This window comes from Callithrix jacchus, chromosome 3 (genome assembly GCF_049354715.1).
Source record: "Callithrix jacchus isolate 240 chromosome 3, calJac240_pri, whole genome shotgun sequence".
In the NCBI taxonomy this organism is placed as follows: Eukaryota; Metazoa; Chordata; class Mammalia; order Primates; family Cebidae; genus Callithrix; species Callithrix jacchus.
This window is the reverse complement of record NC_133504.1, coordinates 146,421,943-146,437,195: the sequence shown is the minus strand read 5'-3', so window position 1 is coordinate 146,437,195 and position 15,253 is coordinate 146,421,943. Positions and strand designations below refer to the sequence as shown.

The following is a 15,253-nucleotide window of genomic DNA, read 5'->3' as shown; positions in this document are numbered from 1 at the left end:
TTACTGGATAACTTTGTCTCTATTATTAAGTGGTCCTTTTCATCTATTACATGTTATAAGATATTGTTTTACATATTAAAGTTATCAATTTCTGTATAGTAATTTATACCCCATTACCCTACCAAATTCTTACTATTTGTAATAGCTCTTCAGTTAATTCTTCGGAGTTTATTGAATACACAATTGCCTAATTTGCAAATCCTGATAGTTTAACCAGCAGCTTTCCAACTCCATGCCTCAACTTTCTTTCTGTTGTCTAATGTCTTGGTTAGTATTTGCAGAACAATGTTAAATAATAACAATGGTAGTAGACACTCTCATCTTCTTCTTACCTTTCACAGGAATGTTTTTCTGTTTTCAGTAAATGCTGGCGTTGGGACCAAGAAAGATATATCTTACCAGGTTAAGGAAATACCTTCTCATATTTATTGAATAATATTGCTTTGTTAAAAGATAGAACTGGTGTTGAAAGTTATCAAATGCCATTTCAGTATCTGTATAAACACATGGGTTTCTTTCTCCTTAGATTTGTTATTATAATGAAGTATATCACTAGATTTTCTAATTTGAAACTTAGAATAAACCATATTGATTATTCTTTATTATTTCAAGCACTGCTGGATTTTATTTGCTAATGTGTTCTGCTTACTTTATAAAAATAATTTAGAAATTTTCATTCTTAGCCTATGCTTTGAAACTGTTTAAGTAGCAATAGAATTATCAGTTCTTAAATATTTGTTTGTTTGTAAGGATGAAATCAAGCTGTTTTGATTTTCTGTGCCTCCTGATTTGGGCTTTAAAAATGCTTTCTTCTGAGAAAATTATCCATTCCATCCACATTTTCAAATTGATTTGCATGTAATTGAGTAAAGTAGTCATGATTCTTTACAGTTCTTCTGTTTCTAAGGTGGATTTCCTTAACTGTCCTGATTCTAACTGTTTGATTAGAGTCTTCTGTAAAGAGTTTCCTCAAGCAGGTATCCAGATGGTATTTCCTCTGAATCTTTATATATCTTCTCTGGAAAGAAGTGGCATTTTGGCAGCAAGTAGTATTTTTGGGTCTCAGAGTTGCTGTCCTTTATGCTTATATTCTAGATGTTCTGTGTATGTCTTCTATAATCTTTTCTTTCCACATTGTGTATGAGAAGTTCAATACTTTTTCCTTTTAAAACACCTTGTACTTTCTGTCTGGAAGATTGTAAGACTGTTATTACACCCTTGGAGTTTAGGAATGATGTTGGGATGACCTGATATAATGAGCTTGCCAATCTGCAAAATTACTTCTTTAGTAAGCTCTGGGGAATTTGTGTTTTATTTTTGTTTATTATGGCTCCTCCTCTATATAACCCTCTTCTTTCAGAAATGCCTACTATTTGTATAGTAGATCTCCTAGATGAGTCCTTCAAAGCTTTTATAGTTTCTTCATGCTTTCCAAATATCTATAAAATTGCCTTCCAAGCCACAAATTTTGGCCTCATCAGTGGCCATTTTCTCTTCAATTTATCTAAGACAGTTTGTATATTAACCCCAGAACTTAATATAAAAGAAAATAGATATGTAAATAGATATGTAAGATAAATATGGATAATCATAAAGTGCTATAAGAAAACATTTTTAAAAAGTAAAAAAAAAAAATTGAGTTTTAGAATAAAAAGTTGTTAGTGCTCTAATTATAAAACTGTAAGTGTTCCTGTATTTTTACCAAGAGTGAGGAATGAAGAGTTCAAGCTATTATTCACTTCCTCCCCAGTTCTTTTCACTAGATGACACCTAATCTAGTTGTTCTGCTTGTTTTCCTTCTTGGAAGCTAGTGGGTTCCTTGCATGCATTGTTTTTTTCTTGCATATTCTTTGGGGTTTGGGCCCAGCTGCCAGGTCACCTTAAAAGAAAACAAAGTTCTAGATGGAAAGCATGGTGAGCTCCAGGCTCATCCCCTGCTGATCCACCAGGAGGTAGCGTGTCTCTCTCTCTCTCTCTCTCTCTCTCTCTCTCTCTCTCTCTCTCCCCCTCCCTCCCTCCCTCCCTCCCTCCCTCCCTCCCTCTCTTTCTCTTTCTCTTTCAGTTACCCAACCTTCCTTTTCTTCTCTTTTTTTTCAATAGATTTAGGGGTTTTTACTTACATGGATGAATTATGTAGTGGTGAAGTCTGGGTTATTGGTGTATCCATTACTGAAATTGTGATTTTTTTTTATCTCTTACCCCCCTCCCAGCCTCCCACTTCGGAGTCTCCAACATTCCTTATACCACTCTCTATGCCTTTGCCTTACCCATAGCTTTGCTCTCACTTATGAATGAGAACATGCAATATTTGGTTTTCTGCTCCTGGGTTACTTCATATAGGATAACGGCCTCCAGCTCCATCCAAGTTGCTGCAAAAGACATTATTTTGTTCTTGTTTATGGTTGAGTAGTATTCCATGGTGTATATATGACACATTTTTCTTATACATTCATCAGCTGGTAGACAATTCGGTTTGCTCCATATATTTGCAATTGTAAATTGTGTTGTGATAAATGTATGCATGCAGTCTTCCTTATATACTGACTTCTTTTCCTTTGAGTAGATACCCAGTAGTGGGATTGCTAAATCGAATTGTATACTTAAAAAGTCAAAAAACAATAGAAGTTGTGAAAAGAAAACGTTTATGCTCTGTTGGTGGGAATGTAAATTAGCACAACATCTATGGAAAACAGTATGGTGATTTCCCAGCCAATCTTTTTAACTTTCCCACATCCCCTTAAAGCACCGAAATGACAGAAATTCCTCCAGTCACACAAGTGGTAACACCCTTCCTTCTTTAGTAGGCCCAAGAGCCCCTGCACCCAGCTATCTTCTTTGATCCCACTGTTCTAATCCGCACCCAAGGACTCTTATGCCACCAGTCCCTAGGTTCTCTCTAGCGGTTAAGGGGGGAAAAATCCCGTGATGCCATTGTCCACTGCATCCAGACAGAGCAGAGAACTCACATTCCCCAGATACTACTTCCTGCTGGGCTTAGGAGAGGTAACCCATGGTTGAATTGAAATTGGAAAGGAAGGAATCTTGGTTGAACCTTAGCTGTCATATTGCCACTAACCATTTCAATGTAGAAAGGAGTTTCATATTCTAGTATTCTAGAATCCATGAGTGGGATCCATGATCTCCTGAAATTGTCATTGATTTCTATCTAGCTATCTATTTATCTATCTATATTTTTCTGTGGATTTTATTGGCAGGTTTTTATCAATTTATCAAAGAGATATTGAGAATCAGTATTACAGAATCATACCCAAACTTGGTTTAAATCCCCAATATGTCCATTAGTTCAATGTAGGTTATTCTAAGTCCAATAGAAAAGAAAATATCCATCTTTCAGACGCAGGTGATTATATCTGGAAGTAAGTATCTTCTATTTCTGTGTCTACACTTGGGTCATTGTAGAATGGGTTACTGGATGTGGAAGATTGCCCTTTGGAAAGAGGGCAAGTTCCTAGACCTAGAAGGAGATGATTGAAAGAGAAATAAAATAAACTGAAGCATATTATAATAAACAATAACCTCACAGAGCGGCAAATGGTAACAAATATAAAACAGTTGTGAGTTTAATGAGTTCAATAATAAGAATTCAAAAAAGAACTTTCTGAAGAGAAGTTAGAAAAGTTTAAAGCAGTAAAGTTAAGACAGCTTTGTTTTCCTTTTCAAAAGTGGGGAGGGGAGTGGGGAAGAGTAGCTTAAAATTTCTTACATTCTTGCAAGGACAAGTTGACCCTTTGGCACCTGGCATTAAACTTCTAAATATCAAATATATTAGTTTTTATCTCTTGAAAAGGTATGACTGACTTTAATCAAAAGTAGGTCAGCATGATGTCCGCTACAAAGAGCTTTATACAGTTACCTTTGAAACACTAGCCCTAGCAATTCTAATGGAAAAAAGATTTTATGAATTTTTATTTGAGGTGAACACAAATAGAAAATGAATTTGGAAAGATCTTCTTTGTCTGTAGCTTGTAGAAAGAAAAAAATATGGTCTTAAAATATGTCTTAAACTATTTTTATATTTTGAAATATATCCATGCATTCCTTTTATGCAAGTTACTCTTATACATAATAAGACCACCAGCTAGACCACTGCCAGGTAGGAGCAGAGTGGAAAGAGGAAGAGATTAGGCCATCAACACAGGGCCTTCATACTCAAGACCTGATGCCAGACCCTTCTATTACAATCTACAGTTCCCTAAACACTCCCCTAAATTAACTAAAACTCATTTTCATAAGTACAAAGATATAAAAAGCATTATCAAGAATTTATATAGTCCTAAGACCTTTACCCATATATTAGCTATAATAATATTAGCTATAATCAAAGGATATGAATAGAAGCTGGCCAAATTTTCTAAAATAAAGAGATTTTTTTAAAATGTCTTAACCATGTAATGGCTATATATAAATTTGGACCTTCGTTACAGTTTATTTCTTTACACTTTCTGTTATCCTCTTAACAAATATGTGCCCGATTATTATTACTTGTTGTGTTATTATTGTTGTTAAATAGCACATAGCCAAAGCCATGTCCCGGCACCTAGAATTCAGCCATCCTCCAGTTTAGCCAAGGAACCCACACTAGTAGACACCATAAGAATACATTTGCAGCAGCGACATCAGATCTCCCTAAATGATCCAGAGCTCATGTCCACTGAAGCCAGATGCATCCATTTTCTCAATGCAGCTGCTACCAAATCCTCAGAAATGGCACTCCACATGAGACCTGCATACCACCCTAATTTAAAGCAATGCCACCTTACTACTCTTTTGCTGGGAATTTTTCCTCTAGCTCCCAGGTGGTCTTCAAAATAATTTCCTGAACTGTATTTAACCATGCTGTGTTTCTTGGTTTCAGATGGCTATACCACTGATGACATTGAGTTTTACTGGAATGGAGGAGAGGGGGCAGTCACTGGTGTTAATAAGATTGAGCTTCCTCAGTTTTCTATTGTTGACTACAAGATGGTGTCTAAGAAGGTGGAGTTCACAACAGGTGAGGATGTTTCCCCCAAAATGTACTGGGGTTGCTGTGAAAGGAAGAAGATGATTCCAACCAAAAATAATGGTCTGATTACTTGTCTTTTGTTTTTCAACACAGGAGCATATCCACGACTGTCACTAAGTTTTCGCCTAAAGAGAAACATTGGCTACTTCATTTTGCAAACCTACATGCCTTCTACACTGATTACAATTCTGTCCTGGGTGTCTTTCTGGATCAACTATGATGCATCTGCAGCCAGAGTTGCACTAGGTAATGTATTTGCAGCACTGCAGAGAGCTAACAGGTTTTACTTTCAAACAAATAACCAATATCAGGAATTATAGGCAAGGGCTCTCTTACAGCAAGCCAAAGAATTAGATTACCATAAGAGTCCCTGAATATAAAACATCTAAGTGTATGCATATCTACAATGACTATACTATAATGTACTGTCTTTTTAGCAATTTACCAAAACAAACAAAAATCTTGGAATATGTCTAGCGCTACTTAAGTGTCTCATGGAATAAATTTTTAAATTCTCAATACACTAACTTTTGCTAACTTAGGGATGACTTCCCCTTTAATCCCTACTTTTAAAAGTGAAGAACATATACAATGCACTATTTTCAAATGAATTTAGGGAATGCTAAACCTTGTGACTAACAAGCTGTCAGTTGCTGAGAAATACTATCCTTTAAATACTAAAATTAAATCATATTAAGCTGAGTCTCCCTTAAATGGAACTTATTACACTTGAATAAGGCACAGACAATTCATCAGCTTCATTAATAATCTACGGTCAAGACAGAATAATGATGATTTCCTTCTTGGGGGAACAAAATTTAGAACTAATCCTGCCTTGGTTAAGTAATTGCTGAAAGCTGAAAGGCTATATTTGAGACTTTAAGGATTCCTTGGAAGGTTAGAATGTGTTTTCAGCCCCTTATCAATCTTTGAACAGTCTAAGATTAAACAAAGCAAACAAATAATAGTATCATAATATGTATCTGCACATACTACTTGAACATGAATGTTGTTATGTCTACATGCTACACTTAGGAAAAAACAGTGGATGATGTCCACAGCAGAGAATAATAACTAGTAAGTTTACGAATTTTGATTCTCTTTACTCTTCTATCCTCAAAGCTAACACTATTTTGACTGGAGATATTAAAGGTGTCAGCGTATAAAGGTGCTTGTTTAAGCTATTCCTTGGACTGTAAAACCTGAGATACTTTAAAACACACATAATTTAAAATGGCATTCATTTACTAACACTTTTTGCTTAAAAATGTAAAGCAAGGAGCAGAAGAAGAAATGCAATTGGTGATTTTGTAAGTGACTCATTTATTTCTGTGAAGCACATTAGCTAGAGTTATATTAGGTGAAATTTAAGGGTTTTTTTCAAAGAAGTAAGAAAGACCACTCGTTATGTCATCTTATGTCAGTCCAGCACAGTAGAATTTATTACTGATCTGAACCACTTTAATTTTTTGTATGGTAGTCCTGACCTCCTACTTTATCTGCTCTTCTAAAAGTTGAATAGTCAGAAAACTGGGAATATACGTCTAGAATAATCTGATTAGCAAATGAAGGCAAAACGATTTTTTCCCTTCATTTCAGTTTGCTACCTTCCATTCCCTTTGGAAGTTTTCCTTGGTCTTTACTATCCATTTCACACTTTCTGACTTTATTTTTAAGAGTTGCTATCAAATTTTAGATTATGCCTTTTCATCTCGTTGCTTATTTTAAATGCTATTGTGGAACATCACTGTGCTCTTTTGACCCTAGCTGGGTAACCTAAAACAAAATAACTAATCTCAGAATTTCTGTTTACCCAGTTATAAAATGAGAATAATATACACTCCCTATCATTTTCAGGTTGTTATGATAGCCATATAAGGATAATTTATAACTGCAAGTGTTAAAACTGTTCAACACCATACAAATGTATAATCTTAGTATTGCAGCACAAATATCTACACTAGATTCCAACTTCCTTTTCACTCTTGCTTTTCACAATTGTGACTTCATCATCACCATCAGCAACACAAAATATTTACTATACAGCCACACAAACATTATGCCACTAAGAATGCGACATTTAACAAAGTAAATAAAACAAAATCTGCCTTTTAGAGCTTACAGTCAAACTTCTTCAACAAATTCAAGATCAATTTTTTAAGAAGTTGTTTTTTGACATCAGGGAACTAATTCGTCTTAGGTTCTAGAACCAAGAAAATAGAGAATATTTGAAATAACGAAGCAACAAGACTACAATAAATGTAAAATATACATACATCAAGTACTTAACACAAATTATGAAACTTCTCATGTTTCTTCTTTTGGTTATGTTTTGCTATGAATGACAATTATTTTCCAATGCAATACTGAACTTGGGTATCCTGCAGATTCATGGAATGAAGTAGATCTCAAACTATTCACCAGCTCTCAATTTGGTAGAGCTGCTATAGGGATTAGTGTCACAAAGACAGATTTAGGAACACAATGAATGAGATGCTGTGAAAAGGAAGGAGGAAGATGTGGCCACGTAACAAAGTGAGAGACATTCAATGGGATTTTGATCTGCTTTTCCATCTGCTTTTCTTTTTATTTTGTGCAATTAAAAACAATGTTTTCAACTCTTAATTAACTGCACATTCTATTTTATGATTCATTAATGGACTATGTAGGGAGGCTAATGCCGTGTCTTTCAAAATATCTGCCCTTTTTGTCCAGTGGTTTATCGTGCTACTGTGATCACTCAGGGACACCAATAAGGAAATGGCATCTGCCCTCTCAATCTTGAAAAAGGAACTCAATAGTGGTGCCCTCAAATAAGCCTTGTCTTTCTCTTTCACAGGAATCACGACAGTGCTCACAATGACAACCATCAGCACCCATCTCAGGGAGACCCTGCCAAAGATCCCTTATGTCAAAGCGATTGATATTTATCTGATGGGTTGCTTTGTGTTTGTGTTCCTGGCTCTGCTGGAGTATGCCTTTGTAAATTACATCTTCTTTGGGAAAGGCCCTCAGAAAAAGGGAGCTAGCAAACAAGACCAGAGTGCCAATGAGAAGAACAAACTGGAGATGAATAAAGTCCAGGTAAGGCATTAAATATTCCTAAATATATTCTTGGTAAATTCATCAGCAGCATGATGCCTGGGCTCTCATAACTTAAAAACAATTAATAAAATATTAGTTGATCTTTAATAACACTCAACCAAGCCTTCATTGTACATATTTGGGAACTGAGGAATGAAGAAGTTAGATTGAGGGCTATATTGATTAATAATATACCCTGGAACTCAACCCCACGTCCATTATAATTTATTCTAAACTAGTTGTAAAAGTATATGCAAAGTAATAATGCTAGATTTGCATGGTAAGTAAATGACAAAATACACTCTGCACTGCTAAATGCAGATGAGGTGATGTAGCACAGTGGTTGTAACCACAGACTGAAATTAAACTGCTTGGTTTTGATTCTCACTTACTAACTTTGCAGCTTCAGCCAAATCAATCTATTTAAGTCTTTATCTAACCTTTTCTTGCAGTGTCCCCATCCATAAAATGGAGATTATGATAGTATATCTATCTCACAGAGTTGTTATAAGAACTGAGTTTTACCTGATTCCTTGTGATTCCCCCGTCCCACTGAAACCTCCAATCCTTTAAAAAAAATAAAAATAAAAAAAAAGAACTGAGTTTTTTTTATTGGTACATTTCATAACCTGTGTTCTCACTGGATGGAACTAAAATTAAATGAATAATCTGTTCAGTTTTTAAAAACATCTCTGTAGCCTCTACCTCTGAGCCATTTTCACTGAAATCAATTTACCATTAAGTACATGGAAATGTGTATCTACCACAAATTGTTTTAAGATAGCACACAGGGTGACAACTCAAGTATTTGTTCATGTAGGCACTGCTCTAGGCATTTGAGATGCTGATGTGAATGAGACAAAATTCCTCAGCGTCATGGAGCTTAGGTTCAAACATGAGAAGACAATAAACAAACACAAACAAACATTAAAAGGATAATTTTAGGTATTAGTAAGTGCTAAAAAGAAAATAAAACAGTGACTCATGCCTGTAAACCCAGCACTTTGAGAGGCTGAGGCAGGTGGATTGCTTGAGCCTAGGAGTTTGAGATCAGCCTGGGCAATATAGCAAAACCTCGTCTTCACAAAAAATATGTAAATTAGCTAGGCATTGTGGTGTTTGTCTCCAGCTTTAGCTACTTGGGAGGCTGAGATGGAAAGATAGCGTGAACCCAAAAGGCAAAGGTTGCAGTGAGCAGACATTGCATCACGGCATGCCGGCCTGGGTGACAGAGTGAGACCCTGTCTCAAAATAATAATAAAAAAAAATGAAAAGAAGAAAAAGGAAAATGGAGTACTGGACAAGAGAGTATTTGGGTCAGATTTAATGGAGCGGGACACTTTGGTAAGTCTTCTCTGTGGAATTACCATTTGATCTGAGACCTACGTGACGAGAGGCAGCTAAATGCATTGTCCATTCTAGGCAAAGGAAATAGCAAGTGTGTAGGCTCTGAGGCAGGAGTTCCTGTGTGTTTAAGAACTGACAGAAGAGCAATAGAGCAAGAGCATATTAGTGAGGGAGAAAGCAGAGTAGTATGAAATGTGGTTCGATCATCAAGCAGAGGCCAAATTATAAGTTTTCAGGGCGTGTCATTGTACTCTTTAGTAGGACAAAAGTTTGGACAAATACTGTTTAAAAATTAGCAAAGAAAACTTACAGATTCAGCCAAGTGGTTAAAATTCAAAGTAACGCATGCATCACTTAAACTTCTATCTTTGTATGAGGCACTATGTTCAGTGCTAAGCTAAGGGGAGAGAAGTAGACATGATAATTTGCCCTCAAGAATCTTCTCATCTTTTGGTGAAAGAAGGTTATACTCACATGAGGTGACTGTAAAATGAGACAAGACAGTTAGTTTCAGGTGCATACCTGAAAAGAAGTAGCTTCCCATGGTCTGATTGTAACCATACCAGCTTCAAAAGTTTTTTGGGAGGCCACCTCTTTTCCATTCCCATCCTCATCTTAGTTGCCTTCCAAACATGCTAGTTTATCCTCTGCACAACTTGGAATGTGTGTTAATTTATAAGTCATGAGGGAAAACCCTACCTAAAGAAGGTGGAATAGGTTCAGTGGTGGGAAAATTCAGAAGACATGAAATGGATGGATACTCAAAGATAAGTAGAATTTAGGAAAGCATAACGAAGAAAGTAGGGCCATTCCATTAGTAAAAAGCAATATTCTCTAGCGAGAGTAATTAAATTGAAACAGGAGAGTTCCCTGATCCCCCTCATAAGACATGTGACAGGGATGTGGCTCATCTCTTGGGCTGCCTCACACTCAAACTCCTTATGGGAGAGGGAGCATGCTGACAGGCAGGTGTAGGAGCCAGGGCAAGGACTTTTGGGCTCTCAGCCCTTGGTAGCATCTAGGGGTGGGTGCCTGCAACTCCAAAGCCCCAACAGGCACCTTACATTGCTCCTTTAGTTCTGCATCTGGAGACAGCTTAAGTGTAGCCAGCTCAGTGCCTTTGTGGTACCCAGGTTCTTGTCCAAAGTCCAGGAAGAATAGGGACATATGGACAAATCGAAGGATGATAAATGTGGGGGATCTTATTGCCGGACAGAGGTGGCTCTCAGTGAGATGGACGGTGAGCTGTAAAGGGGTTGGAGTGGGAAGATAATCTTCCCCTGGAGTTCTGCCACCCCGCAGCCAATCTCTCCGACCATCCCCAGTCAAACTCCTCTCGATGTTCAGACACTCCTCTGCTCTCCTTCTCTGCTATGACACTTTTTTGCTCCTTAGCTCTTTTCCTCATGGAGCCTGGGGTTTGGGGTTTATATGGGTACAAGATAGGGTGGGCCAAAAGGCAATATTTGGGCAATAAAACAGGAATCCCTGTTCCCGTTTAGAGCCATGGGTTTCCGTGCTTGAGGGTGAGGCCTTTACCAGGGAAACATCCTCTTCCTCCCAGAATTTTCCTGTCTCTGTCTCCTGTCCCTATCAAAATGGATGGTCAAGCAAACTGGAATCAATTTATTCAGATAAAACAAAAAGACCATAAAACAAACGTTAAGCAAACACTTTAAGGTTTTGATTCCACATTAGGATATCAGAGAAATTTTTTAAGATGATAAAGGTTGAATAAAGGCGGGAGGAAAGCCTGTGTCATGTCATATCTAAATGTATAAGCCCTGAAGAGGACTTTGTGACTGGATAATAAATATGTAAAATGTTCGCATTTGACTGATCTTCATTTCATAAGCAGGCTGTTTGAGTAACACTGGGCTTAAATGTTGTAAGAATTCTTTGGCTCTCAAATCAGTAAACTTTTATTTTTGGTAAATTGACTATTTCAATTTTGAAGTAAAGGAGAAAGAATTGAAAAATTCCTCAATTGTCAGGAGACAATGCTTAAAGGAGATTTTTTTAAAAATATGTTTTTATTTATGGAAAGTTAGCCTAGGAACGCCACAAATAATTTCCACAGGAAAATAGACATAATTAAAACAAAATTCAAAAACAAATCATATTAAAACAAGACAGAGTACTTTGTATCAGACTAATCATCCTATTGATAGAAATAATAAACTGTAAACACATTTTTTAAAATCTGCTTTAAGACATGGAAGAGTAACTATTCCAAAACAAGCAAAAACTAAAAGAGGATCAACCTTCAAAAGAAAGAAACCACACTGTGTGAAATCCATGTTTATGCAGCTTTTCCCCTGAAGCCATGTCCCAGTCTGAGGGATGTCAGGCCCACAAAACTTCAGCAGAAACTACAGTTGTATTGGCCTGAGGAGTCAGATCATGGAGTTTGATTCTTCCAGAGTTCCTGGAAATTTCAGAAGTGAGGCAAAGCAGAAACTCATCATCTGAGTGTAAACTTCCCCAGGTTGATCCCTGAGTTACAAATGTACAGGTTAAATACCAAGGGGCTCAGAAAGAAAAAATAGCTAGAAGCTGGGGGAAAGAAAAATGAACAGAGATTTAGTTGCTGTCCACCATATAAAAGTCAGAGTTTGGAGTTTGAGTCCAGCCTATTGGGGAGTGTGGGGGTGGTAAGAACATTAGGCTTTCCTTAAAAATCTCCAGAGGCTTATACCTTAGGAATAAAGGCTAAGTCACAAGAATAAGGGTTTCCCCTTGGGTTAAGGGAAAAACTAAAATAGGCTCACCCTAATGACACATAAAATTATGTCTCCACATATTCTGGGTGATATGTGAGTCATATACCTGCCTACCAAACCCAATTCAACATTCTTTGGGGAAGACAGCAGAATCTAGAATTTCTATGGTGCATCATTTAAAATATCTAATATATAGTAAAAAATTACTAGACATGAGAAAAAATAGGAAAATGGGGTCATCAAGAAAAAAACATCATCAATAGAAACATACCTATAAAAGTCTCAAATGCTGGCCTAAAAGATAATTAGTATAAACAACTATAGTTAATGTATTTAAAAGTTCATAAGAAATAGCCCAAAACTGGAAACAACCAAAATATCCTACAATAGATTAACGGTTAAACAAACCGTGGTATATTCATACTATGAGTACTATTCCAATAAAAAAAAAAAAAAAATGAACTCTTGATACATGCAAAAACTTGGATGTCTCTCAAAGGCATTATGTTGAGTGAAAAAAAAGACAGTTTTAAAGGGTTATAATACTATATTATTCCATTTATATAGCACTCTTGAAATAACAAAATTATAGAGATGGAAACAGATTAGTGGTTGCCAGGAGTTGGTGATGGTGGGGATGGGTGTGACTGATTATAAAGAAATAGTGTGAGGGAGATCTTTGCAATAATGGAAGAGTTCTGTATCTTAATTGGAATGCCTATTACATGAATTTACATATGCAATAAAATTACATAGAACCATACACACTTTATGCCCATGTCATTTTCCTGGTTTTGATATTATATCATAGTTATGTAAGATGTAATCAATGGGAGAACCTGGGTGAGGGGTACATGGGGCCCCTCTGTGCCAACTTCACAACTTTTTGGGGATCTATAATAATTTCCAAATAGCGGTGACTCAAGCCTGTAATCCCAGCACTTTGGGAGGCCGAGGCGGGTAGATCACGAAGTCAAGATATCGAGACCATCCTGGTCAACATGGTGAAACCCCGTCTCTACTAAAGATACAAAAAATTAGCTGGGCATGGTAGTGCGTGCCTGTAATCCCAGCTACTCAGGAGGCTGAGGCAGGAGAATTGCCTGAACCCAGGAGGCGGAGGTTGCGGTGAGCCGAGATCGCGCCATTGCACTCCAGCCTGGGTAAGGAGCGAAACTCTGTCTCAAAAAAAAAAATCCAAATAAAAGGTTTAAAATAAAGTCAATAGAAAAAATTGATAAGAGATGGAGAGTTTCAGAAGATAGTTGAAACTATAAAAATGGAACAATGGAAATCACAAAATTGAACTTTTTATTAGATGGATTAACATCACACTGTATACAACAGAAAAAAGTATTCGCGAAATTGAAAGTCATATTAGGCTTCTCTCAATTTCTCGACTGTAGCAGTTCTAATCATAAATGCTACTACTCTGGGGATGCCCTAACAGACACCCTCACTCTTGATTTATCTCTGTTAATTGTTATCATGGGATCCTGTGCTTTTCCACAATAGGACTCCCATGATAGTGAGTATATGTTTATTTGTATAATTATCTTTTAACATCCCTTTCTCTTATTAGGCTACAGTTTCCCAAGTATACACCATAGGGCCCTTATCTATTATATTTGTTGTTCTTTTCTCAATAGCTAAAAGGTAGATACCAAATAAGTACTTGCTGAATGAATGAATGAATGCTGGAGAGCCATTCTCCATTTAAGATATATTTAGAAACCACACAAGACTTCCAGTCTTATAAAATTCTTACATATTCATAATAAGTTAGGAAAAGAGACTATATTCCACTTCAGCTTCTGCTCTAGACTGTCTTACTGTGCCTATCATTTTTACTTTCAAAAAAAATATTTTAAGCATGCCTATATCGACCTCTGGTATTCTTTCTGAATCACAGTGTCGTATAGCATTACATGTAATCTTTAAAGGAGCATTATGGCTAAGATTTTGAGGTGGCACCGTTCATCTGAGGGGTGATGCCAATGTTCATTGTCTCACACCAAGGAAATCAAGGAAATGGACACACAAGGAGTGAGGTTAAGAGCAGAGGTTTAATAGGCAAAAGAAAGGGAAACTCTCTTCTACAGAGAGAGGGGTCTCAAGTGGGTCTTCCGGTCTGTGGCAAAATAAAAGGGGTTTTATAGTTGAGTTTGAGGAGGTGGTGTCTGATTTACATAGGGCATGAAAGATTGGTCAGACCAGGTTTTCCATTTGCATGAGGCTCAAAAAAACTGGTTAAGGCTAGATGTGCCATTTGCATAATGTGCAAAAGAGCTAGCCACCCCACTCGAATTTTTATTATTCATGTGGGTTCTCTACCTGGCTAGCACCATGCTGCCTGCTTCTGTACTGCACCTGGGGTGACAAAGAAAAGGGAAGATGGAGCCTTCATGCTGAACATACCTGTCTTCCAGGTAGCCCTTTTTTAATGGCACAGCTTCCAGCATTCGCCCGTGCAGGCTTCCAACTTGCTTATCTATGTCTACAGTTTGATTTTTCAGGCTGCTCTTTGTTAGAAAAGAAATGATTCAAGGGCTGCTTTTTGTTAAAACAGAAATTCCACCAAGGACTCTGTTGCCCTTACTATCTGTCTAAATAATTTCCTTCTATCTCCTGTATCAATTTTATAAACTTCTTTATATTTAGGTGGGATAATAATACAGCAGTACCATCTCATGCATGTTATAATCATTCCTGCATCTGCTTAGGTTTTGTAGTTCCTAACTTTCTTGTCCTCTTCTAAAAACAGAAGCCCAGACAGATAATATGTCAATGACAAAGCAAGTATATTACTTCATCTGTTCAGCATGTTGTTTCAGCTGTTACATTAATAATGCAAACTGTGTGGTATTTTAAGTTGCTACCCCCTGGTTAAACTCAAAAATATAAAAAAGACTATTAAATTTTTTTAATATAATGGTTGGATGATTCTCTACTCTTCGATGCATGTAAACAGTTACATTTAGATGACATCTGTGCTCTGGTCCCAGACAATTTTCATTTGAGGGATTTCCTCAGTATTTGCCTTGGTTCACTGGAGCATAGAGTGGCCCTGTTC

The 15,253-nt window shown here is 36.8% G+C and overlaps 1 protein-coding gene across 5 annotated transcripts in view; it reads left to right on the top strand.

Annotated features, from left to right (window-relative positions):
* GABRB1 (gamma-aminobutyric acid type A receptor subunit beta1) overlaps positions 1–15,253 on the top strand; it is a 439,900-nt gene that overhangs the window by 411,608 nt on the left and 13,039 nt on the right. For all 5 annotated transcript variants that reach the window (XM_035293755.3, XM_054253375.2, XM_035293756.3 and 2 more), the window contains 3 exons: positions 4,877–5,014; positions 5,120–5,272; positions 7,866–8,110. In XM_035293755.3, coding sequence (XP_035149646.1) covers positions 4,877–5,014; positions 5,120–5,272; positions 7,866–8,110 — 536 coding nt within the window. The remainder of the gene's footprint in view (positions 1–4,876; positions 5,015–5,119; positions 5,273–7,865; positions 8,111–15,253) is intronic.